This window comes from Culex quinquefasciatus, chromosome 3 (genome assembly GCF_015732765.1).
Source record: "Culex quinquefasciatus strain JHB chromosome 3, VPISU_Cqui_1.0_pri_paternal, whole genome shotgun sequence".
Taxonomy (NCBI): domain Eukaryota; kingdom Metazoa; phylum Arthropoda; class Insecta; order Diptera; family Culicidae; genus Culex; species Culex quinquefasciatus.
The window spans coordinates 118,745,792-118,772,358 of NC_051863.1; the positions used below are offsets into that span (position 1 = coordinate 118,745,792).

The 26,567-nt window shown below is 36.9% G+C and overlaps 1 protein-coding gene across 1 annotated transcript in view; it reads right to left on the bottom strand.

The window, feature by feature from the left end:
* The window catches only part of LOC6044165 (probable serine/threonine-protein kinase dyrk2), a 154,191-nt gene that overhangs the window by 105,835 nt on the left and 21,789 nt on the right, over nt 1-26,567 (bottom strand). The window contains exon 2 of the mRNA XM_038258584.1: nt 7,907-8,398. Within this exon, the coding sequence (XP_038114512.1) occupies nt 7,907-8,398 (492 nt within the window). The remainder of the gene's footprint in view (nt 1-7,906; nt 8,399-26,567) is intronic.

Below are 26,567 nucleotides of genomic sequence, written 5' to 3' on the forward strand. Positions count from 1 at the left end.
TCTTACGGTCCGGCAAATGTCCCCCCATCGGAACATCCGCGGGGCCTCCGGCCACTCCGGATTGTGACCACTAATGTCCCCCCATCGGAACATCCGCGGGGCCTTCGGCCACTCCAGATTGTGGCCACTATTAACGAAATGTCAAATTTCATGTCCAGTATCAAAAACTATAAAGTTTGATACCCATATTGCCCCAACTCTTACGGTCCGGCAAATGTCCCCCCATCGGAACATCCGCGGGGCCTCCGGCCACTCCAGGTTGTGGCCACTATTAACGAAATGTCAAATTTCATGTCCAGTATCAAAAACCATAAAGTTTGATACCCATATTGCCCCAACTCTTACGGTCCGGCAAATGTCCCCCATCGGAACATCCGCGGGGCCTCCAGCCACTCGGATTGTGACCACTACTGCCGAAATGTCAAATTTTATGTCAGTATCAAAACCATAAAGTTTGATACCCATATTCTTCAACTCTTACGGTCCGGCAAATGTCCCCCATCGGAACATCCGCGGGGCCTCCATACTCAGATTGTGGCCACTATTGCCGAAATGTCAAATTTCATGTCCAGTATCAATAACCATAAAGTTTGATACCCATATTGCCCAATTCTTACGGTCTGGCAAATATCCCCCATCGGAACATCCGCGGGGCCTCCGGCCACTCCGGATTGTGACCACTACTGCCGAAATGTCAAATTTCATGTCCAGTATCAAAAACCATAAAGTTTGATACCCATATTGCCCCAATTCTTACGGTCTGGCAAATATCCCCCCATCGGAACATCCGCGGGGCCTTCGGCCACTCCAGATTGTGGCCACTATTAACGAAATGTCAAATTTCATGTCCAGTATCAAAAACTATAAAGTTTGATACCCATATTGCCCCAACTCTTACGGTCCGGCAAATGTCCCCCCATCGGAACATCCGCGGGGCCTCCGGCCACTCCAGGTTGTGGCCACTATTAACGAAATGTCAAATTTCATGTCCAGTATCAAAAACCATAAAGTTTGATACCCATATTGCCCCAATTCTTACGGTCTGGCAAATATCCGCGGGGCCTTCGGCCACTCCAGGTTGTGGCCACTATTAACGAAATGTCAAATTTCATGTCCAGTATCAAAAACCATAAAGTTTGATACCCATATTGCCCCAATTCTTACGGTCTGGCAAATATCCCCCCATCGGAACATCCGCGGGGCCTTCGGCCACTCCAGGTTGTGGCCACTATTGCCGAAATGTCAAATTTCATGTCCAGTATCAAAAACCATAAAGTTTGATACCCATATTGCCCCAATTCTTACGGTCCGGCAAATATCCCTCCATCGGAACATCCGCGGGGCCTTCGGCCACTCCAGGTTGTGGCCACTATTAACGAAATGTCAAATTTCATGTCCAGTATCAAAAACCATAAAGTTTGATACCCATATTGCCCCAATTCTTACGGTCTGGCAAATATCCCCCCATCGGAACATCCGCGGGGCCTTCGGCCACTCCAGGTTGTGGCCACTATTGCCGAAATGTCAAATTTCATGTCCAGTATCAAAAACCATAAAGTTTGATACCCATATTGCCCCAATTCTTACGGTCCGGCAAATATCCCTCCATCGGAACATCCGCGGGGCCTTCGGCCACTCCAGGTTGTGGCCACTATTAACGAAATGTCAAATTTCATGTCCAGTATCAAAAACCATAAAGTTTGATACCCATATTGCCCCAATTCTTACGGTCTGGCAAATATCCCCCCATCGGAACATCCGCGGGGCCTTCGGCCACTCCAGGTTGTGGCCACTATTAACGAAATGTCAAATTTCATGTCCAGTATCAAAAACCATAAAGTTTGATACCCATATTGCCCCAATTCTTACGGTCCAGCAAATGTCCCCCCATCGGAACATCCGCGGGCCGTCTGCTACTGGGCCACCAGGCCATTTGCTTCTGATGTGTTCTCGTCGACGTCCAGCAATAGAATGAATTTTCGGGACCGACCGAGCCGAGTTTTGTTGGCTCGTCGACGATCGAAATTATGAGGTGTGATGGGGGTGATTTAGATACACAATCTCACGTCTCTCGATTGACTGATTGGGAAACGTTCGCTCATAACCAGCATGAACAAAACGAGGAAATATTTAGAGAATTCGTCACTAACGATTACGTAAATGAAAATTTTGGATTGACACCACGTATAGAAACCTTAGGACAAAGTTCTTTGTCAAAATATAGTTAACTATTACAAAAAGTTTTGCCAAACTGCCTGCCACAATTCGACAGCAACTGTACTGAGTATTCCCCAAGACACAAGAATCAGTAAGACAAGCCGTTGTTGGAAGAAGTGGCTTGGACTAAATAGTGGTAAAGTGGTAGCACACGAAAGCACACGACTTATTGATTTTGTATGCGCTTGTGCCATCGCCGACCTCGAGAAAACACATACACACACACCACTGCTTTCTCCATCCTTGCTTCCTGACCATATCACGTGTCCATCAAACGGGGAAAAGGTGACGGTAAGACGACGTTTGGACAGGAAATGTGAAGGAAAGAGAGTAGCGGAGCAGCCCACTAAGCTGCTAGAAAATTAAAGAATGTTGAAAATAAATCTTTAAGTTGAGAAAATAAATTAACACGATCTATTGAACTATATAAATGTTCTATCTGACATAGGTTGACAATAACAAAAATCGTCATCTTTGGGCAAAAATAAGCAAAAGTGCCAATTATGAGGGGTATCAATCAAGATTTCAAAAAAAAAAAAATCAATTTTACTTGTCACCCTACTGTACAGTTATGTACGATGGTTTAATCTATTTTTTTGCAATTCCGTCGTGAAACTACTTACTTTTCCTGTCATTCTTGAACGACGAAATAGCCTACTTTGCTGTACCATAAATTAACAAATTGAATAGCATCGTTTTGAAAATAACAGATCTTTACCGTTTCAAATTTGATAATTTCAACAGCGATGTTTTATCGCAATAATGTTGATGGAACTCGTTTTAAAACTTGATTTTTTGAGCACTCTTCGTATTTATCCAACTCGGTGAACCTCGTTGGATAAATGTACGACTCGTGCTGAAAAAATCTTCTTTTTGCAACTTGTTGCATAAACTACTATTTAACAAAACATTGCTGTAGTGGTTGTTGCGCAAATGTAAACTTCACCTGAAGCTAATTTTTTAACAAACAAAAATCATTCTCCATAGTACCATAGTACCAAATTTCTTTATTCTAGGAATTTTGCCTCTTTTCCTTATTTAGTAATCGGGTATTTTTGATTACTTAATAAGGAAAGGAGCCAAAATTCCTAGAATTTAGGAATTTGATACTTTTATTTATTTTACAGTGTCGTGACGGTATCGATCTTCTACCGTTATCGATAATTTCAACAGCGATAATTTTATCGACGATAACTCATTTTAAAATCTTTCTAAATTGGACCTAATCCAGCCATGCCATGCTAAATTTTTAATATCTCCATTTAGTTTATTAGAATAATGTTAGGCCGTTGCAAATATTTTTCAAAGTTTTTGTCGCCCCCCGCCCTTCAAAGTTGGCCTGAAAAATTAGGGGGGTGGGGCAAAAATTTTTTCAAAACTTCAAAATTTTTATGAAAATTTAAGTTTAACCAGCTGAAAACCACTTAAAATGCATTTTCCGCGTTTATGTTCATATTTAGCATATTTGAACTCCTTTGAAAACATTTTAAATTTTCATGAAATACCAATGTAACAGCACACAAAAAAAATTGTGGGGGAAAAAAATCCGTCAATACTTCGATATTTTCAAAACTAATGATTGGAAAGCAACTGTACGCCTGTAAAATGCATTTTAAAACACTTTTTTTTTATCCAAATGTTGAAACCTAGGCTTGTAATTTCAATTTTTATATTTTTTTTGCCAAACCCCTTTGAACTTTGAAAAATATTTGTAACGGCCTTACTTAAAGTTTCAAAGTATTATATACTCAATTTCATCACAAAAAGCCAAATATTTTTAAAAAGAACGAATGTTGTATGAATTTTCACTTTACTAGAGTTGTGTTGGAAAACTACTCACATAAAATAAATCGATATGCATAACTCATTTTCATAATTTGCAATATGGGTATCATATAGGATATTTTATATGCCTTTACCCTTTATAAGTGTTTTTTAAATACTTATTTTTTTACAAAATACCGTGTTTTTTGAAAAAACTCATTTAAGCGAAATTTTGTATGCATTGTACTCAAATTTTCACAAAATACTAAGCTAAGCTAAGTTTTATATGGGTCAAAATCGGGAAAAGTTGCCCCGACCCCTCTTCGATTTGCGAGAAACTTTGTTCTAAGGAGTAACTTTTGTCCCTGATCACTAATCCGAGGTCCATTTTTTTGATACCTTGTGACGGAGGGGCGGTACGACCTCTTTCATTATTGAACATGCGAAAAAGAGGTGTTTTTCAATAATTTTCTGCCTGAAAGAGTGGTGAGATTGTATTTTGGTGTCAAAGGGACTTTTTTTTCGTAAATTCGGGTAAATTTCCTTATAATGAGATGTTCCGAAATTTTTTAACAGTTGAGTAACGTAAAATGGCAGAGTATATAAAACTTTTTAAGTGTTTTGCCTTCCTCACCTCAATGAGGAAAGGCTATAAAATCACTCGAAAAATGAACTTCTTAATTCGACCTTGTAGACCCACCTTCACGTATACCTATCGACTCAGAATCAAATTCTGAACAAATGTATGTGCGTGTATGAGTCCGTGCACCGAAGAATATGCACACGATAATCTCCGGACTGGCTAAACCGTTTTGTACCGTTTTGGTCTCATTCGATCCGTCTTGGGGTCCCACAAGACCCTAGTTAATATCATGAAGTTTAGAAAAGTACTTCAAAAGTTATGCTAAAATAAAGATTTCAGCTAAACTTCGGAAGATTGTAAAACGGGTGGTTTTTGTAAGAAAACCTGTCATGCTATATATTGTTAGTAAGATATTCAAAAGACCTATCCAACGAGCCCAAAAGATTGGAGATTTGACAACCCTATCAAAAGTTATAAGTACTTTAGTGTTTTAATATACTTTTTTGAGGCCGGATCTCAAATATTTTGATAGAAATAAGTGTTATTTATACACTTTTTTGAGGCTGTGTAGTGTATTCACTTTATGATTGCGAGAAGGCACCAACCACCTAAAGGTGGATTAAGTAACGTTTTTTCAATGAATTTTTTTTCGGAATTCTGAGTACGTCATCAAAACGAGCCTCCAATTTTACATAAAAGTCTCTTTGACACAAAATTTCTATCTCATCACCGTTTCAGGCTGCAAATTATTGAAAAACATCTCCTTTTTAGCATGTTAAAAAATGAAAAGGTGTCGTACCGTCCCTCCGTCACAAGATATCAATAAACGGACCTTGGATTCGTGATCAGGGACAAATGTTACTCCTTAGGACAAAGTTTCACGCAAATCGATGAGTAGTCAGAGCAACTGCTGTGTGAGTTGGCGGAGAATTACAAATGGGTAATGCCAGGACAACTGAGTACACTTTTGGACTCGACCTTCACCGATTTTGATCAAACTTGGAGGGAACGTTCATCTATTGATTGTTAATAGAAATCTCCAGTTTGGTGCTGATTTGACCATCTTTCTATTTTTGGCACCGCCCTCTTTTTTGACATTTTTCTTTTTTTTTTTCTTTTAATCATATTTTTGCATCTAGTGAAGCAAAAGACTTTCTACAGGTTGCATTTTATAGAAAATGTCCAAGGAATTCAATAAAAATAAAATTTGAACTCTTAAATGCTCACTAATATTATAATAATCAATGTAGACCTTAAGCTAAAATGAACCATTGGCAAGATACAGCGATTTTACTGAAAAAAGTGTGATTTTACGCAGCACTCGGAAGAACATGGTGTACTTTTCAACAAAAAGGGATGAATCCCGCATAGTTTGTTTTTATATGTGAGAAACTTATTTTGGATTTAAATTCATAGGACGGAGTGCAACGCAAAATCAAACTTTTTTCAGTAAATCACTGTATCTCGCCAGTAGTTCATTTTAGTTTGAGGTCTACATTAATTATTGTGTAAAATTGTCCGGGGAACACGATGGTGATACAATAAAAATATAAGGAATTTGTCAAAACCTATTTTTTATACTTAAAACATTAAAACATAATATTAGTGGGCATTTAAGGGTTAAAATTCTATTTTAGTCGAATTCCTTGGACAATTTTCTATAAAACGCAACCTGTAGAAAGTCTCTTGCTGAAATAGTTGCAAAGTTATGATTAAAAGAAAAAAAGGTTTTTAGAAAATCGTCAAAAAAGAGGGCGGTGCCAAAAATAAAGGGATGCTTCAATCAGCACCAAACTTGAGATTTCTTGTAACTATCGATAGATGAACGTTCCCTCTGGCCCAAATCGATGAAGGTCGAGTCCAAGTGTCTCAGTTGACCTTTGTAAACTTATATGCCTTATTTGTACAATGCTCAAAATTTCACAAAATATCGTGTATTATGAAAATAGTCAAATTTCTTATAATTTGCAAAATAGGTATCAAACGAAGTGAAATTTTGAATGGATTTTCAAATTATTGAAATATTTCAGTTTATTTTTTATGTCACAAAACACTTATTTTTCTAAAATTTGTATATGGGTATCAAACGAAGCGAAATTGTGTACTGTATTTTAGCTAAATTATAGTTTTTTTTTTGTGTAAATACTTAAGGGCGTTGCAATTATTTTTCAAAGTTTAAAACCTAATACAGTTCACTCTCAGGCTTTCGATCTTTTCGATATCAAAACTACTCCAGCTGTCAATAAATTTTTCAGTCCCTTCAAGAAGCATGCTTTGATTTTTCGTTCTAAAATTTGTTACCTCCCGCTCTCATTGGACCCTAATATATCGACAACGAGAAAGTCCATTATAACACGGGGACCATAATTCTGAAGTACCAAATTTCACGGTAAATGTACATGTTTAATGTTTGTATTCTCTGCACTTTATATTATACTATTTATCAATCGAATTTTTTAAATTGTTGAATCAAACATTTGATTTGATTTCATTTGAAATAAAATAAGTTGTATACAAACAATGATTCCCCCTTCTAAAATCGACCCAAAAAAACAGGGAATAACAATTTTTTATTCAAAAAACTTCAAATTTTCAATGAAAATATAAGTGCAATCAACTGAATTCAACTTAAAATACATACCCCTGCGTTTAGAATAATATTAAGCATATTTAGGTTAGTTAAAAATCTATTGAATTTGAGTGAGTTACATGATCTCGAAGTACCGATTATTCGGAGTTTTTTTTTGTTATTATTAAATATTAAATTTTAAACTGATCCTCGGTCCCAACCTGGTCGCAGCAAATAATAGGACCTAATAAAAACAAATTATGAATAAAAAAAAAAAGAAAACCCATAAGATTTTTTTTAATTTACTCTAGATTAAATGTTTAGCTAATTACTGGCTTGTCTTACAAAAGAGAAGTAAAAATTTAATGCTGAACAAATTATCAGCTCATATAATTCAAGAAAACTAGTTATAGGTAGAAAAATCGTCTCAAACTTTCTAAAATTTGGCTTTTTGACAACTTTACTCTGAAAAGTTCTAGCCATTTTTTACAATATTGCTGCAGACATGCAATCGACCCAACTGTTTTTTTCAGGATGAAGGTTGTTTTATATTTACATATACATAACATATAAATAGTATGGATAATTGCATGAGAAAACATATTATAGACAACAAAATAAAAGAGTAGAAGTAATCAAAACTTTGCTTAATTTGAGATCCGTGTGTACGTTGTTGTTTACATATCATGTAAAAAACGTATAGATTTCCGACTCTGAAAGATTTCTCTGGAAAAAAGAAAAAAATGCTTTCTTCTTTGCTTTCTCGCACTTACCCTGCAGTCCTCGCAGTGGTGGATGATCGAGTACGGCTGTCCGCAGTCGTACCGCACCAGCACCTCGGTGAACTCGCAGGTGATCCGGGCGGCGAGACTGTCCGTCTCCAGCAGGTCACCGAGCATCCGCTCACAGTCTGAACCGCCGCCCAGCACGGCCTCGAGGGCCGCGTTGTGCAGCGCGCTGCCAACAGTACGTTCACAACAATGTCTTAAACGTAACGCTCTCAACTTGGTCTCAATACTTCTTTGTGACGAATTTTTACAAATTTGTGCTGGACTTAACTCTTCATTATCGCCCAAATAGTCAAGGCACTGTTGTTTATCATTTAACCGGTTCTCCATGTTATATTTAGTATTATCAATATTGTTTGCCTTAGGACTACTATTTTTACTATTAGACTTGCTAGCCTTGCATGGCGGTGGACACCGCGGTGGGCCAGGACCTTCGTCTATCCAGGCCACGGGCAGTGTACCGGCTGAACATTGACCCTGGAAAGAGAAACAAATAGCAGATGTTAGTGAAAATATGGTGAGAATATTATTCTAATACGTTGAATTTTCGGGGATTGGAATGGAGGTCTTATTATAAATGGTTTCTAAGTGAAAAAAAAAAAAAACCGAAAACGTGCCAAGCAGACAATCGATTCATAAAGCAACCCATCACTTGAGAGCACCCACCCTTTGCCATGCTCCACCCACGCCACACAGTGGCAGAAAACACAGGAATCTCTTATTGATTTCCTTGAGACAAGTGGATCGCCCTATCGACCATGCCAGCCCGATGAACTCGATAGCGCTGGGGCACGTTGCTTCAAGCTCAAGACTTGTGTAAATCTTGTGAACCGCGCGCACTGCACTCTCCAGCTCGCTCTCTCTACAGCAGCTTTTGTTCGAACTCTTCGATCGCTGCAGCGACCTCCTTCGGTGGGGATTCTTTAGGAAGACTCCATTCTGTTAAAATAATATTTTTTAATGTTTAAGGTGAAAAATTATACAAATGTTTTTAAGTGAAACATCCATTGTAAATATGTTATTTTTTACAAAACAAATTTGAAGTCAATTTGGTAAAGCTATTCCGTTTTGCTCTTCCCAAGTCCTTGGAATATTGAATCTGGTAAAGATAAAAGACTCTCTGGTGGTGGCCTGACGTCTCGGGTGCGGGTCAGTGTGGTAGGACCCGCGATGACGACGACGACGATTGAAAATCCCGAGAAAGAGTTTACTCAGCCACCAGCGATGGGGGTTTGTAGAGACAAAGAGGAAAACTCCTCTCCTTCACCGCAGACCCTTCCCTCGCCAGTTCACACTCTAATTGACCTTCATTTTTACTGTGAAGAAATTTATGTTGAGTGACACTGGCTCTGGTCGTCCCGTGTCCGGGGGTGGTGTTTCATTGTTCTGCGGACACAATACAAGGAAAACCCCCGCCCGGTCCTGTGATGCGAGTTTGGGGGTGGAGGAGGTGGAAAAAGTAATAAAGCGCTAACCACATACCACGTACCGCAGTGACCGCGTTGTACTACCAGCATCCCGTCCACCTCCCACAGCCAGACAAACCAGCATGAACCCCGATGGTGGCGACAACGACGATGACAGTGACATGGTGTCCGGGAAGATAACATTTTATCAAATTGATTTTAGAACCTTGTCTCGGGGTAAATTCAAGCTATCGTCATTAGGACCCAGCGAGATCAGCGATGACCAGGGAGAGCAGGGTCCCTTTTTGATCTGCTCACCCGAGGAGGGGAATGTAACATAGTGGTACCAAAATTTCTTCTAAAACAATACCAGATCCTGTAGTCAGGTATGACTCGTAAGAATCTGGTAATTCATACCATAAAAAAACTAAAGTTTTGTCTAAGTTAAGTCTATAGAATAAGGAAACAACAGCTGAGACTGGTTTGTCACTGTTATCAGGACCAACTGCAATTTTCGACCATGAAAGAATGCTTCTTTTCAAAAGTCCAAGTGACCTTCCCGGCAACATTGCTAGCAACGATTTCAAAATTCCATCCTCCCAAATGTTGCCTTCCCAAGAAATGACAGTCCTCTGTGCCACGTCACCAACGGTACCGATTAATTCCTTTCTCCGCAAGTGAAAGCTCGTTTCCAGTACACGGTAAGAATCTCACCCCGCAAGATCCCGCGAAAAAAGCTATTCCACCCCCGCAAAACTTTGCCCCAGTGTATTTCCAGCTCCACCACCGGCGTGTCATCAGGCCCGCGTTTGTGACCTGGAAAATGTAGGTTCGGTCGGTTCAAAGTACATAATGACGTAATTGACTTGTTTGCCATTCCCTCCCCCATCAACCCCCCTCCCCGTTTCCACTCCACCAGTTCAGGCGCAGGTCTTTGTGCTGAATTAAGTGTCTGAATGGACGACGGAATCGCTGGGTGAGTGTGTGTGTGTGTGTGTGTGGGCGTTCGTGATGATGACGTCGTTTGACGAGATCGTTTACCATTTTGCAGTCTGTTTCCAGCAGAGACAATCACTATCAACTACACTTATTGCTGGCTCGTGTAACTTGAAGCCTCGCACCCCCTGCCTCTAACCATGCAGACAAAATTTTAAAGTTTGAACATGTTTCCATTTATCAAACATTTAATTTTATTAATTTTCAATGCAGTTAGTAAAATTACTGCTCCAATTCACCTTAAAAAAAATTGAATAAGTTTTTTTTAATTTTTTTATAAGAACTTAAATTAATTGTGCAATACCTTCACGCAAAAAGATAAGTTTGCACAAACGTGAAAAGAGTTCATGTCATCGGTATCCAGGAAGAAACTGCTCAATGTTCATGGTGCAATATTGAAAAACGTAAATAAAACTTGAACAATTCTTGATTTTCAATGGCATGAACTCTTTTTACGTTTACGCGAGTAGTTTTTGAAACTATACTGCTCTAATTGAATATTCGGCTATTATGCCAAATCAAATCTTCGACAGAGAAGAATGGGATATAAGCCGTTTGGTTTTTTGCATCAACAGCCAAACAATATTTTGTGAAAAATTTATTTTTTTGGAAGATGCTTTGGATCATCTTCTACCACCTGGAGCAAATCTCGATTTTGCCAAATGTGGATAAAGGCCGTTTATTCAATGATGGGCAGTATGGATTTCATCTAAAATAAATAAATTTCACTTATGATTTTCAATCAAATTGAGTTACCTTTTGAATGTTATATTTTTACGTTAAGGTTACATACATGACACTGAATTTAAAAATATTTGCACAATTCCTTAAATGTGTCAAAAATGTTGCTTAAATGTTTAAAAAGCTAAAGAAATTGTTCAAAATGTCAAGCAAAATACAGGTTAGGCTTTCACAATCTAACAAGGGAAAAGCTTTTATCTTTGGCAGGAAAGGATTTATTCCATTATCTATCCAATTTGCCGAAATGATTAGACCTGTATTAGTTGACTTATTGGAGAAAAAAAAGTTTGGATTTTGAAGAAAATAGCCTAATATTTAAAAAGGTCATATGAACTTAAAATTGTGTCCAGAATTTCCATCCACCCCGGGATTCAAACTGACGACCTTTGGATTGTGAGTCCAACCAGCGACTTCATCGAGGCAGGGCCCAGGGAGACGACTCATACACCTGGATTGAGCTATCGACCTAACCTCTAGGTTAGACCGGGGCCAACATTTATTTCCCCGTCCAACGGAAGGCGTGATCAGACAAATCTCGTCTCGAATAATGCCACCGGGACCGTCTGGGATTGAACCCAGGCCGATTGGGTGAGAGATAACCACGCTTACCTCTACACCACGTGTCCTGGCCTATTTATCTTCTACTGATTGATTTAATCGAAAATGTTCCGGAACCCGGCATCTGAGGCAAATATAACGACAACTGTTGAAGTCATTTTTTGGACATTTTTTGATATTTGCTTTTGATTAAATTAGGAACAACAAAATAAGAAAATCGAATACAAAACACATGCTGTAAAATCTCCTTCTGTAGTCTGCTGGTAGACCCAACTTGCCCTAGTTGACGGTAGTGACTTCAATGGGAGCATTTGAACAATATTAAATATACAAATTACAAAATTCTATTAATTTAAAAAATAAATCAAAACTTTGTTTTATAGGAAACTTATTGAATCTGAATTACCGGATTTGCGTACCAGATTTTTATCCATGTGGCACAATAAAGAACATGCAAATTTCCAATTTTAAATGCTTCAAGTTGTTTAAAAACTGCTGACCCTGTTTAGATTGTAGTCTAGATAATCACCTAATGGTAATCCACTAATTAGAAATTTATCACATGTATTGCAAATGGTTTTAATGACCATTTAAAAAATTACCTGGGCTAAGCATATTAAATCAATCATCAAAAGTGTGTTTCTTAAAACCTTGTATCGTGTTTCATTTATGAATAAAGTTAATCAAACATTAAACTTTTTTTAAATATATATTAAGACTGAATTTTCAGTATTCAAAAAATAGTCTAGCGTGACGTCACAGTCTCTGTCACAGGAAGTTGGACAGTATATTAATGAAAAAAAAATAGTACATAAAAAAGAATACGGCATCGCCGTAAATTGTATAGTTATCACAAAAAAATCATCAACTCCCTCTCTCCCATGTTCGTAACGACACAGAAAAAATCAACTCTCGTAATCGTGAATTAAGTTCACGAATGTGAGAACCACGAAGGAATTTATTCATGAGTATGGTTCATTTGCACCATAAACGTGAATATATTCCTTCGTGGTTCTCGCATTCGTGAATTTAATTCACGATTACGAGAATTGGTTTTTTTTTTTCAGTGGACATGAAATAATGCTCTCTCTCTCTCTCTTGCTCCTTTCAAAAATCTCGAACTACCGGTTCAACCTGGGTGCAGAATAGTTGTCCGCAAAGCGGCCTCAATTTAGAACTGTCAAAGCGGAACCAGTTTACTGTTTGGAAAATGATGCCATGAATTGGCAAGTATTGTAATCGATCTATAATTTATTTTGTCAGGCATAAAAAAGTCGAGGGCGTCGAACTTTTGAGTCAGTCTTAAGAAAAGGGATGAAATCGAGATTGTCTTAATTCGTTGCTAACATTTCCATAAGCGCTATGTCTCACTCAAAACCTATGTTTAGAAATTGTTTAAGACGAATTATCAGTAACTGTGAATGGCACCTGCTTAATAACATTGAATAATGTTACTCCTGTATTATCACTGCGCTTCAAAAATACATAATCTCGTAACTTCCATCCGGTTGCCCTTCTGATTCACGAAATTCCCCCACTTCTGACGCAATATTTCACCACGTTAAAAACAAAGAAGGACTCTTTTAACCGCCCATCGTTTAGTTTACAAAAAAAAGCACGAAGAACCTAATTTTTCAGCGAAAACATTAATATGTATCATCAGATCCTAAATGTTTCAAAACGAGTCACTTCAACAGCAAAACATATGTCACGCTTGAGCTTGAACAAAGCCTTCTACTTTGTTTATGTTTACAGCTGTAGTTCAGTTGTATTAGTGAGGAGCAGTGGGGATCATTCGGAAATCACGTTACGCCTTCTGTCTTTTCAGCACCCAGGGTTCAACCACATACTTCATAAACACAGTAAAAAAATCATGGTCATTTCCAGGGTTACCAGGTCAAAATTTGAAAAATCAGGCAAGGCATCAATAAAAAATCTGGGAAAATCTGGCAGACAAAAATCTATCAATTCTGAGTGGTGAAAGGAAGGGAGGATATAATTTAATTCAAAAATTTGTATAATTCAGATGGTTTAACCGATTTTATGGCCTCAAAAGTGTTCAATTTGCATTTATTTAAGAAATGTACATTCTGTTTTTTTTATTTTTCAATTGAATTCTTTCATTTTAAGATCATTTAAGTTGCTCAAAATGGGCATAAAGTGTAAAATCTGGCAAAATCTGTCAATACCTGGTACAGAGAAAGGTGAATCTGTATTCTGACAGACACTTGAAAAATCTGGCATTCACAGTATTATCTGGCAACCTGGCAACTCTGGTCATATCACATCTGGTAAGGGGTACATCTTCAACACTCAGTCGCTAGCCAGCGACAAGTTAAGACGTATTTAGCTCGTGTTGTCATCTCGCGTGCTTGGAAGTTTTTGACAGATGGAGGTAGAGGAATCCTCCGAGGAGGAAGATTTTCGTCCCGTCCGCGGGAATCGGAAGCGAAAAAGTCCAGCGAGGTCACTGGAATCGTCATCGAAGGACAAAAAGTTGAGAAGACTCTGCTCAACAGCAACAAATTCTGCGCGCTAGCGGGCGACAAAAACAACAACAATGCCAGTGCAGCAGGAGGAGGAGACGCCCCGGCGGTTCCAGAACCCAGAAAATCTGCCGGTTAACAAAAGCAACCACCTCTGGTGGTAACAAACTTGGGCTTTAATAGATATCTGTATTTAATGGTCTGTGCAAAGTGAAACCGGAGTACAAGCTGACCCGGGCGGAATAAAAGTGACGTGTTCGAGAGCTGCTGCATCAGTACAAAGTGCAATTCTACACGCACGATCGACGAAGCGAACGATCCCACTGGGTCGTTCTGCGAGGACTCCCAGAACTGAATGTGGAGGTTATCAAGGATCGACTCAAGGAGGTCCTTAACCTTGATGTTTTGGATGTGAAGGCCATCAAGCGGAAGGAAAAGTCCACCGTGGATGAAACCCCTTACATTGTCTTCTTTCCCAAGGGGCACACGAACCTCAAGAAGCTGAGTGCAATGAAGAAAATGGGACCAGTCATCGTCCGATGGGAGGCCTACCGGAACAAGCAACCCAACGTGACCCAGTGCAGGAAGAATTGTTATCTCAAAAGAAGATGCAACAACTTTGGGTGATTCCACAAAACGGAACAGTGTAAAGACGAAGTAACTCAACCCAAAAGGTGTGCTAACTGCTTTGGATCTCAAGAGGGTCTGGACCGTAGTTGCCCCAAACGTGCGCTGTTCATCCAGTCGAGGCAGCAGGCGTTCAAGCCGAAGCCACCAGCTTGGAAGAAGGACAAACAGAGTCCGGTGGTACCGTCGTTCTCCGCGGCGGATTTCCCTCCACTGCCGGTTCCGGTCCCGATTCCGGATAAGCTGAAGAAGACAGACCCACAATCCTGGCCCTGGTGCCGGTGACCAACCACAGGCGAAAGGAGAAGAGGTGCTTTACAGCACGGAGGAGTTGTGGAAGATGTTCCTCGGGGAGCTGTGGAAGATGTTCTACGAGTTCACCGCGCGGCTGAGGAGTTGCAAGACCCGCTCGGAACAGGAAAGGGTGGTCGGCAGTTCGGTGCGGATTAACTCCTGCCGCAGTGTCCCGGCCTTGGATGTTGTTAGGCCGTTAAGTCATTCCAGGTGTGGGAGTCGACTCCCTGCTATAAAGATAAACAACACACCAAACCAAGCCTGCTCCGGTGGAATCGCTGGTGGCAGTTGGACCCGCAATTCAAAGGTCGTCAGTTCGAACACTGGAGTGGAAGGTCCCTTGGAGTAAAAATAGGTTTGAGTGCTCTCCCCATTCAAGCCTAAGGACTCATAGCTTCGAGCAGAAACTTGCAATAGAGACCACAAAAGAAATGGGGGTCGTTAAAATGGATTTCATGGCTGTTTATTGGATGTAGGTATACTTAATTTACAAACGCTAACGTTTTTTCTATGAAATATATCCATTTAACAATAAAAATCATTGCTAACTCATTAGTGAACCGACGCAAAAATAAGATATAGCAATTTGAAAAATAATGTTGACAAACAATAAATAAAGTTATTTTCTGCAGCCTTATTAAATAAAAATTAACTAAAAATATCAATTTTGACTGATGTACTAACCCAAAGAATGGGCCTAATAAGTTCAAATGAATAATTTAAAATGAAATGCTCATTTAAAAGTTCTTTCACCTGTTATCGAAAATCATTTCAGAAAATCTCATTCTCATTTCTGAAAAAATACTGATGCTATTAATTACTGCGGAGTAGCACGAGAAGACACTGCACTGGGAATAACGTCATGATTCGAATTCCCGGACGCTTCGAAACCCGGACACTTCATATTGTTTTATCAATAATTTGGATATAAATTCGCATTATGAATGTCAAAACTGTGTTATTTGATGAATTCTAACATCAACTTTCATTTCAAGTTTGTTTGAACGCTGTAGTTAATGTCAAAACAATTAAATAAATTAAATAAAATTATAAGATTACCAAAAATGTGAAACATTTCATGTGAAATATTTCATAGGCGTCCAAAGCACCGGGAAGGCAAAGCAGAAATTTATGGTTTTGATTTCCTTAAATGCTAGCAAATTTTCATATAAAATATCGATTGTTTTGATGTTAACAGCTTATTTTAGACCTAAAGAATGCCATTCACTAACATTTCAGTCCAAATTTGTGCGATTCATTAGCAAAAATGAGTGTCCGGAATTCGAAGCAAAAGTGTCCGGATTTCGAATCAGCTTTTAACAGTGTCCGGGATTCGAAGCACAACAAGTCATTTTAATTTTCAAATTCTGATGAAAAATTGTAAGAAAAGACATATTTTGCATGTATTCTCCTAAAAACTGACTGTTAATACTACATCCTGATGATATTTCTTCATTTTCAACTCATTACATGATTTTTTGTCAGTTGAAACGAAAATGCTATGCTAACGTCATGATTCGAATTCCCGGACGCTTCGAAACCCGGACACTTCATCTTGTTTTATCAATTATTTGGATGGAAGTTCGCATTATGAATGTCAAAACTGTTTTATTTTATGAATTCCAACATCAACTTTCATTTAGAGTTTGTTTGAACGCTGTAGTTAATGCCAAAACATTTAAATACAATAAAATTATAAGTTTACCAAAAATGCGAAACATTTCACTTGAAATATTTCATAGGTGTCCGAAGCACCGGGAAGGCAAAGCAGAAATTTATGGTTTCGATTTCCTTAAATTCTAGCAATTTTTTATATAAACTATCGATTGTTTTGATGTTTACAGCTTATTTGAGACCTAAAGAATGTCATCCACTAACATTTCAGTCCAAATTTGTGCGATTGATAAATAAAATCGAGTGTCCGGAATTCGAAGCAAAAGTGTCCGGATTTCGAATCAGCTTTTATGAGTGTCCGGGATTCGAAGCACAACAAGTCATTTTAATTTTAAAATTCTGATAGAAATTGTTAGAAAAGACCTATTTTGCATACATTTTCTTGAAACTAACTGTTTATACTACATCCTGATGATGTTTCTACATTTCCAACTTATTACATGATTTTTTGCCAGCTATAGCAAAAATGATATGCTACTAAGTGTCCGGATTTCGAATCATGACGTTACTAAGTGTCCGGATTTCAAATCATGACGTTACTCCGAATGAGAAAACAGAGAGTGAGCGAAAGCAAGGGAGGCAAAGCGTTCGCGTGCACCGAATTGGCCTGGTTTCTTTTAATTTTTCACCGAACTCTGCTGCTGGAACGTTCCGGCAGACATCAGACAGTCGGGAAATTGATGAACGGAAGGAAGTAGAGTAGAGTAAAAGCAGCAGCATCACGCGGGCAAAAGCAATTGCAACGGGCACACGCGATCAAGTCGAGGCACGGTGATTTGCACTGTTGGTTTCTGATTTTAGTTTTATGTTTGAATAACATTTAACTAAATTTGTTTAAAATCACATAAAACTAGTCGAATGTGTTTTTTTTAGTTTATGTGTTTGTAAGGCGCAAATCCTATTGTAACAATTCACAATTTCCTAACATAGTTGTAATATCCCACTGTTCTAACATCCAATGCCATGAAAGGAACAAAAATCAATCTCGATTCGCTACATTTCAGAACCAAGAAGCTCGTTACGGTTCTTGTTTGTTCAAAACTGGATGAGACACATCGACCAGTAGGAAAGCCGAATCCCCCCAGTGGAAAATCTAACCATCATCAGTGCCACTGGCCTACATTTCACGATTCTTTTCCCCAACTTCCATTTATTATTGCTCTCATGGTGGAATCAGATTTTTAAGAAATTATTTTGATACTCGTTGGCCACCCTTCGCACCAGAAATCCCCACCCAGGAGCAGGTTTTTTGACAGGTTCTTCGATATTTTCCATTCAATAAATGTCGGCTCTCGAGTTGGATTTCCCCGACGACGACGACGACGACGTGGTTTATTATTTTGCCCCGAAGATTTATTACAACACACATACAAACAAATAGCTGCTGCACCCGGGCCCGAGGACTGTTCCAGAATTGGCGAATGGCGGGAAGAGAACGCTAGGCGAGGCCAGAACCGGAATCTTGATTGAAAACTAGGGCGAAGGTAGCGCACGGTTGGATGCTGCTGGGAAAGTATCTGTCAAGTCGAAAATCGATTTAATTTTTTTTTCTGAAATTTAACATGAAGTCTACTATTATTGCAATAAAGTAAATAAGATTGTGCATCTTCAAGGATAATAGCCATACTTCTTTTGAAAATTTCATAATTCTATGATCCTCCGACTAAGCTTGTTTCCAGAGAACAGCTCTGCAGCCGTTGCAAGCCAGCAATGCAGAGGGAAAAATCGAAGTAAAATCGGTTCAATTTTCTCATGGCCCATCGTCATCATCGCAGTCCGTGCATCGCGATAGGAAAATCGCTGCAAAAGTGGGGGCAACGTAAAAGAAGCAACAACAAAAAAAAAATCGGGAAAATCATTGCACTCGATTTCCCCAGTTCCCCAGTTCGAGTTGCGGCTTTTCCAAACCACAATATTCTACAGCCGGGAGCGGCAACCCCTCCCAATGAGGCGAGGATAATTTATTAGGGGGAAAATTGGAAAACCTTTGACGTTCCGACATGCGACATTATCTCTTCCTCTTGATCTTGCCCAGTGTAGTAGGCTGGCAGGCAGGCAGTTTGGTGGTAGCGAACTTTGGTCCGGAAGTTGGCGCCGCCGTGTGGAGTAGGTCTACGGAGTGAGCCCCCGATGATGACGCTGATAGTGCTAAAAAGGGTCATGTTATTTTGGAGCTGTTGTGGGACGAGTTGCAGGGAATGCAATCGAAATTTTTCAATGATAGTAGCAAGAGTTTCCAGAGCGTTTATTACTTGCCAGTCTGCCAATTAATTACTCAAATTACTGGTCCAAAATGATTAATTACATACATTTCTTAATTACTCTCACTATGATGAAAAATATTTGATTTAATATTGAATATATTTAATCAATTATTTCTACGATTCTGAACAAATCTATGTAGAAATAGCTAGTTCGATAGCTCTTTCAAACATAAATCTTAATAAAAAAATAAAAACACGCAATATCAAACAAAGAACAGACAGTATTCGTTTCTGCAAAGTCTTATATTATGCTTTTTATTTTTATTTTTTATTTTTGTACCTATCTAGATATTGTGAATTTTGCGTATAATTTTTATTGAAAATAGCAGAACATTTCACAAAAGTTTCACATTGCAAATCATTCCCGAGCTATAGGCGATCAACGTCAAAATTGCCCACCAAAAGAGTGCTGAAACTTGTTCAGTTTATTGCAAGTTGGAGTTGTTTGAAAAAAGGCCCCCTGAATTTTCGAGCCAAACATAAACTTTGAAAAATATTTTCTCAAGCATATTAAAAAATCCGTTAACAAAAATAGGGATAATCTGAAATGTGACATTTACATTGGATATAATTTCTGCATCTAAATATTAGTAAATTCTAATTTCACTGAGTTTGATTTTTAACATTGAAACATTTGTCTCAGATATATTTGGAAATTTTTCAGGAAAATAGCTGAGCTCTTAAAAAAGAGATATTGCAGGACTGTCAATTTCTCCAGATGATTAAAATATATCAAAAAATACTTATTTTTTTAATAGATTTTTAAATGGCTATCACTTGAAAACTTTGCTTTATCAATGAGAATTAAATAAATTTTGCCTTTAAATATTTAATCCACAAAAACATCAAATAATTTTGACTGCCTAATGGAAGGAAAAACAAAAAATAATAATCTACTCTTATGTAAGAGCAATTCCATGTCAAATAGGGAATCGGTTGTACCCGACCCTCTCCGATTTCAATGAAACTTTGTAGACATGTTATCCTAGGCATATATAAGCCATTTTTGTGTATATGGAGCCAGTAACACTCGATAATGACATTTGAGAAGGGCGTACGTGTTTTCAATATTTTTGTATTTCGTAATTTAAATATTGCTGTATCTCGAACCCGTTGCATCGTATCAAAAAGTGGGCAAAGACAAACTTGTAGGAAATTTGACGGGCTTTCCGAAAAAAATACACTGAAAGAAAATGACACTCCACTTTTATAAGATTTTTTGATTTTTAGGTTTGAAAGTTAAATTTGAAGGTGAGCCCACGATTTTTTATCGCTCAATTTTTTTGTGAAAATAGCCTAAGATGTTACAAAAAGACTCACGAAAAATGAAGAATGGAGCAACTCACCTAAATAAAAACAAAAATCATTTACTGAAACTGTTTTTTTGAAAAGTAACATCAGTTTTAAAAATAAAAATGTTTAAAAAATAGGTTTTTTATGATTATTGGCAATTTCTATATGACGGACTTGATTTTTCAGTTTCGAACATATATTTACCGAAAAGCTCGTCCAATTTCCCATAAGTTTGCCTTTGACCACATTTCAATTGGATGTATGGGCTTACAGATATAAGCTTATTTATTATCCAGGTTACTTTATTACACTGAAAAAATGTTATTTTTGACATATGAGCAATGTAATTAGCTTATATCTGTAAGCCCATACATCCAATTGACATGTGGTCAAAGACAAACTTATGGGAAATTGGACGAGCTTTTCGGTAAAAATATTTTCGAGACTGAAAAATCAAGTCCGTCACATAGAAATTGCCAAAAACCATCAAAAAACCTATTTTTTCAAAATTTTTATTTTTGAAACCACTGTAACTTCACAAGGATTGGACTTAGGACAATGGTCAATATAGAGACTTTAATGTAAAATTGTCTGGAGAATCGATTCTCGTGTTTGCTTTTTGGAAATTTTGACGTTTAGAACACTTTAAAAAAAAACAGTTTCATAAAATGATTTTTGTGTTTTTTTAGGTGAGTTGCTCCAATGTACCATCCTGCATTTTTCGTGAATCTTTTTGTAACATCTTAGGCTATTTACACAAAAAAAAATGAGCGAAAAAAAATCATGGGCTCACCTTCAAATTTAACTTTTAAACTTAAAAATCATTTTTTTTATAAAAGTGGAGTGTTTTTTTCTTTCAGTGTATTTTTTTCGGAAAGCCCGTCAAATTTCCTACAAGTTTGTCTATGCCCACTTTTTGATACGATGCAACGGCTTCGAGATACAGCAACGAAATGGTTATTGATTAAACGGCATATATGAGGGTCTACAAAGTTTCATTGAAATCGGAGAGGGTCGAGAAAAAAGTACCTAAAAAATTCCTGTTTTGGGCTGGAATTGCTCGTAATCCTTTAAAAAAAGCATATTTTTACAATTTAATAAAATGAATAGATATTGGATTCATAAAACATTTTTCACTGGGTAAAATATCATCGCGTTACCTTGTGTTGTTGGTTTCGCTTAACAACATGTTGAAAATAAATTTTAGGAATGTTTTAGGAGAGAACTATGATGAATAAGACATAAAGAACCAGTCTTTTTTAATCTTTGTCTTTTTTTAATCTTTGTGTCACACTCTTATTTCAAATAAAAAAAATACTGTTATAAAAGATTATATATAAAAATTAAAAGTTTCGTTGAAGAAGTACAATTCAAAAAATTACTTTAATTACACAAAAATTACTTAAATTATCAATGAATTACTTTAAATTACTCTAATCACCTTAAATTACTAAGTAATCAATGAATTACCTTATTACAAGCTTAAAATCAAAGTAATTATTAAAATTACTTGCCAGTCTGAGGCCTTGCTGGAAACCCTTCGATAGCAGTAAATTTTTTAACAGATTTTAAATGAAAGCTGAATTTATTGGAAAAAAAAACCTTTAATGCTTTTAATTGCTATCAATGTTTCAAGTTTGATTTCTTCTTTGCAGAAGGTTAATTTAAAAAACGTTCAATACGAATGACCAACAATATTGTACTATTTATCAATCAATCTTTGTTTTTTAACTGTCCGGACAATAGAGAAGGTATGTCTCAATTTGGAAGGTTTGCCAGCCGGGAGCGTTTAAAAATCCTAAGATAAGCAACAACAACTACTGAATTGATATACCAATGACAAATCACGACACAATTCGCCCTGTGGCAATTTTGATTTCAAACCCCTGAGGCAACCAACCTTCATTAGTTGCACGAATCTGGGAGGAAAAAAACAACCTTCACACAAGCCCTTTCAAAACATTGCTGATGCGCACCAAATTTCCAATTCACGCCTCAAGTGGAAAACTTGGTTTGGAAATGAACGAACACGTGTGAGTGTGTTAGTGAGAGTTCGTTATTGTTTGCATGATGGGGAGGGGGACGGAAAAGGGTAAATTAAGGGTTCAATCCACTTGAGTTTTCCATGGTTCTTTTTTTTCTCGTGAAAATCACTTGCAGATCACGAGTCAAGGTGAAAAAAGCATACTTCTTCTGTTTTGGGCACTGCGTTGGCGGGTGGTTGGAAAATTTGGTCTAATTTTAGCCCACAACATGCCGCTGCAGCTCAGCTTGATGAAGCTCGAGGGAAAACCTTACAACACAAAAACTGACACACACACACATCCTCATGAGCTAAATTATTCACCGCATTTCACCTCAACCTTGATAATTCATTTAATTAGCTGCCAGAAATCACACAGTGATTCAGAGTAGCTGTGTGGCTGTGTGCGTTTGTGTGTGTCACTGCAAAAAGGGAAAGCCAAAGCCGATGAATAAGAAATGACGAGGGGGTGACAATTTTCACCCCACCCGCTCGGTCCTCCTTTTGAAAATAGCACACCCCCTCTGCTTTCCTACTTCATCATCCTTAATTTCCCCCCAGTGGCCCCCACTAAGGGTGTGTGTGTGTGACCCTGGCTCATCTTTCATCGTCAGGTGACAAAATTCGGCTGGTCTGGCTGAAGTGGCACGAGGAAGGTTTCAGATTACGTTCTGCCCCCTCAGCCCAGCCCAGCTCCAAGCAGGGGGGTAGTGACACTTGACGTTAAGTGAGGTTAGTCATGGAGGACTGGCCGGGACTGCCGGGCAGTGTTAGAGTAGGTTTTTTGAAGTCGTGAATTTTTGTGATGGCTGAATGCTTAAACGTTTTTCCTTTTGATGTTAACAAACTAGCTTTAAACTGTCGACTACACTCATTCCCACAGATGCCTTAAAACAGGATATGTAGTGTCAAACGTATTTGCGAATTTGCCTGTGCGAATGGAGTATTAAAAATAATTAAATATGCCAGAACAAGATTCTGACTTTGGAGAAATGTTACTTTAAACAGGAATGACTTTGAATAGGAAACATTGTGCAACGAATTGAATTTATATAACTTGTAAACATAATGTACTTATTTAAAACTGGTCAATGCATCTCAAAAAGTAGAATTGAACAAAATTTCATAAAATGAATTAGACAAAATGAATCAAGAAAATTGTTCCAGCCTTAACATAGAAGTAAGCACCAGAAGAATTCTCGGTCTATCTTAAGACTTCAGGCTTCAGATCAGAGCGCAATGTTCAATTCCTAAGTCCAATGTTCAGAGGGCCGACCGGGATAGAATTCCTAAACTTTCTGCTTATGAGACTGAAGCTGAAACCATTATGCCAAGAAGCCGGTTCTAATATTTATTTCCAGGCTGTGAACGCAAAATTCAAAATTTGTAAGTAAACAACCCTTTTTGATTAAATTTATTAGAGATAGTTAAAAAACGTTTGTCATTTTGTTGAGAAAAACGAAGTTGACTTCATAGCTGTTGATCACTATCAATCTTATAAAGTCATGATTTTCATTGAAAATATGAGTTCAAACTAGAAAACTGGCTGCATATTTCGGGTTCATAGGATAGTTTTCTCCTATGAGCAGATAAAACAGTAACAGTAGAACAGTAGAACAAATTGAATATTGAAACCTTCTGATTCATGATTTAAATTTAGTTTAAAAGACAATGTAAATCAGTAAAAGCTCAAAATGTGTTCGTATTGTAATTGCTAGTTTAATTATCGGCGATTCCTGATTTATCAAACTAAAAGGAAGATGCACTGAACTTTATTACAACTAGCAACTGAAACCAATCATTTGATCTCTTTCTTAAAACAAATAAAATGAATAAATATAATACACAGAAAACAGAAAATTTGAATTTTAAAAGTTTGAAAAATTGATTGGCTTAAAGGATTACACACATGTAGATCTGCATAAATTTCAGAGGTTGGTTTGAGCACACGCTTAAACTTTTTTTTAATTGTATTTTCAGGGCATTAAAATATACATTTTCATCTATCAATGAAATAAATTTGATATAGATATAGCTATTTGAAGTTTGCAGTTTAAAAAACGGGTGCCACGGTATCTCAACACTGCGTTGATCAAATCGGCCCAAAATTTTGGTGAAGACTCGTTAAACTGGTTTCGTGTGCATGACGAAGGCCGATTTTCAAAAAGTTTATTTAAAAAAATATATATTTTTAATGTTTTTCATATAAAAAAATCGTGAGTTTTGATTTTTGTATTTTTAAAGCAAAATTTCAAAATCGGGCTTCGTCATGCACACGGAGTATTTCTTGAGAGCCTTAACCCGATTTCAACCAATTTGGTCCATCTCATCCCGAGATATCGTGGCACCCGTAAAACAACTTGGTGTTAAGAGAATAACGCTCACAAAGTTTGACACTTCGCTTTAGTCATGGAAAAACATTGAGCTTAAATCGTCTCTTAATCAAATTAATTAAACAAACACTATTTTTATTTTTTTCATTTTTTATATGTTTTAGAGGACATCAAAGGCCAACTTTTCAGAAATTTCCTGGTTGTGCAAAAAATCTTTGACCGAGTTATGAATTTTTTAATCAATACTGATTTTTGCAATAAATCTACATATTGGTCGCAAAAACTTTTCAACTTCATTTTTCGATGTAAAATCAAATTTGCAATCAAATAGTACTTTAGTGAAATTTTGATTAAGTGCACCGTCTTCAAGTTTAATCCATTTTAGGTGACTTTTTTGAAAATAGTCGCAGTTTTTCATTTTTTTTAAATTAGTGCACATGTTTGCCCACTTTTGAAAAAAATATTTTTGAAAATCTGAGAAATTTTTTTATATTTTATTTATATGGCATGCTGAGATAATGCCATGCAATGGCTTAAAAATAGGAAAATTGATATTTTCTAAGTCTCACCCAAATAACCCACCATTTTCTAATGTCGATATATCAGCAATTAATGGTCCGATTAACAATTTTAAAATGTGATACATTTGTAAAATTTTTAAGATTTTTAAATCAAGACTAGCATTTCAAAAGGGCCAAACATTCAATATTACCGTGTAACATTTTTTTCCAGTGTAGTCCGTATCCAAACCATCAACTTTGCCGAAGACACTAAATCGATCAGAAAATTTCTTCGAAAGATTCAGATTTTTGAATTTTCATATAACATTTTTGTATGAACAGCTGCCAAATTTGTATGGAAAATTATATGGACAAACTAATGATGCAAAATAAAAGCATAAAAATATTTGCACACATGCACACGGGACCGGTTTAACAAGTTTTCATCAAAATTTTGAGCCGATTTGGTCAAAGCATTGTTGAGATATCATGGCATCCGTTTTTTTAAGCTGCTAACTATAGATAGCTATATTTCAACAATGATATGCAACCAAATGTCTGCAAATTTATTTTAATAATAGCTGAAAATGTATATTTGATTACCCTAAAAATAGTGTTTTAAAAAGTTTTTGCTTATACCAACCTTTGACATTTATGCTGGTTTACGTGTATGTAACATTAAATAATTATATCTTCTTGAGTAGTTTTACCGTTAAAAATGTGTAAACATGTGAAATTCAACAGAAACTGAAGTTAAAATAAATTTTTTTACACAAAGTGTTGTTACGTGACCATATTTTTTTTCTTTGTAATATTTAAATCAATAAATCAAAACTAAAATCATGATACCGTAAACCGGGGTGACTTTGAAAGGATTTCAATTTGTTTTTAGAATATTTTCCAACAGGTAAGCTTTTTCTCAAGATTATTATTTTTAAAACATATACTGGGGTAGGCCACACAAAGTCCATGCACTATTTTGTAAAAAAGTTTTTTCAATAGTGTTTAGAAAAATAGTTACGTTAAAAATTCTTGGTTTTAATTCCGGGGTGACTTTGATAGTCATAGTTTTTCTTGTTAAAATCATATTTAAGATGTTCAAACTTTATTTGTACGTTGAATATACCTTCATAAAGTAGCTGATATAGTTTGTAAGAAAAAAAATCAATGTTTATATTAAGTTAACTAAATTTATAAGCTTTTTAACAAAATACATATAAATTTTAGGTAATATTGTTAAAAAGTCGGAATTTTGCCTGAAATTTGTTAAAAATAGTTTTGTTTATAAAATTATCGATTTATATTGCATTTTATACTGAATTCGAAGCACGAATCACAAGTTTTCACATTTTACACGAAATTTGTTCAACTGAATTTGCCTATAAATTTGGAGATTTTTTTTAATTGTGATTCAAAAACACATATTATTTATTATTTACAAACTTATTTAA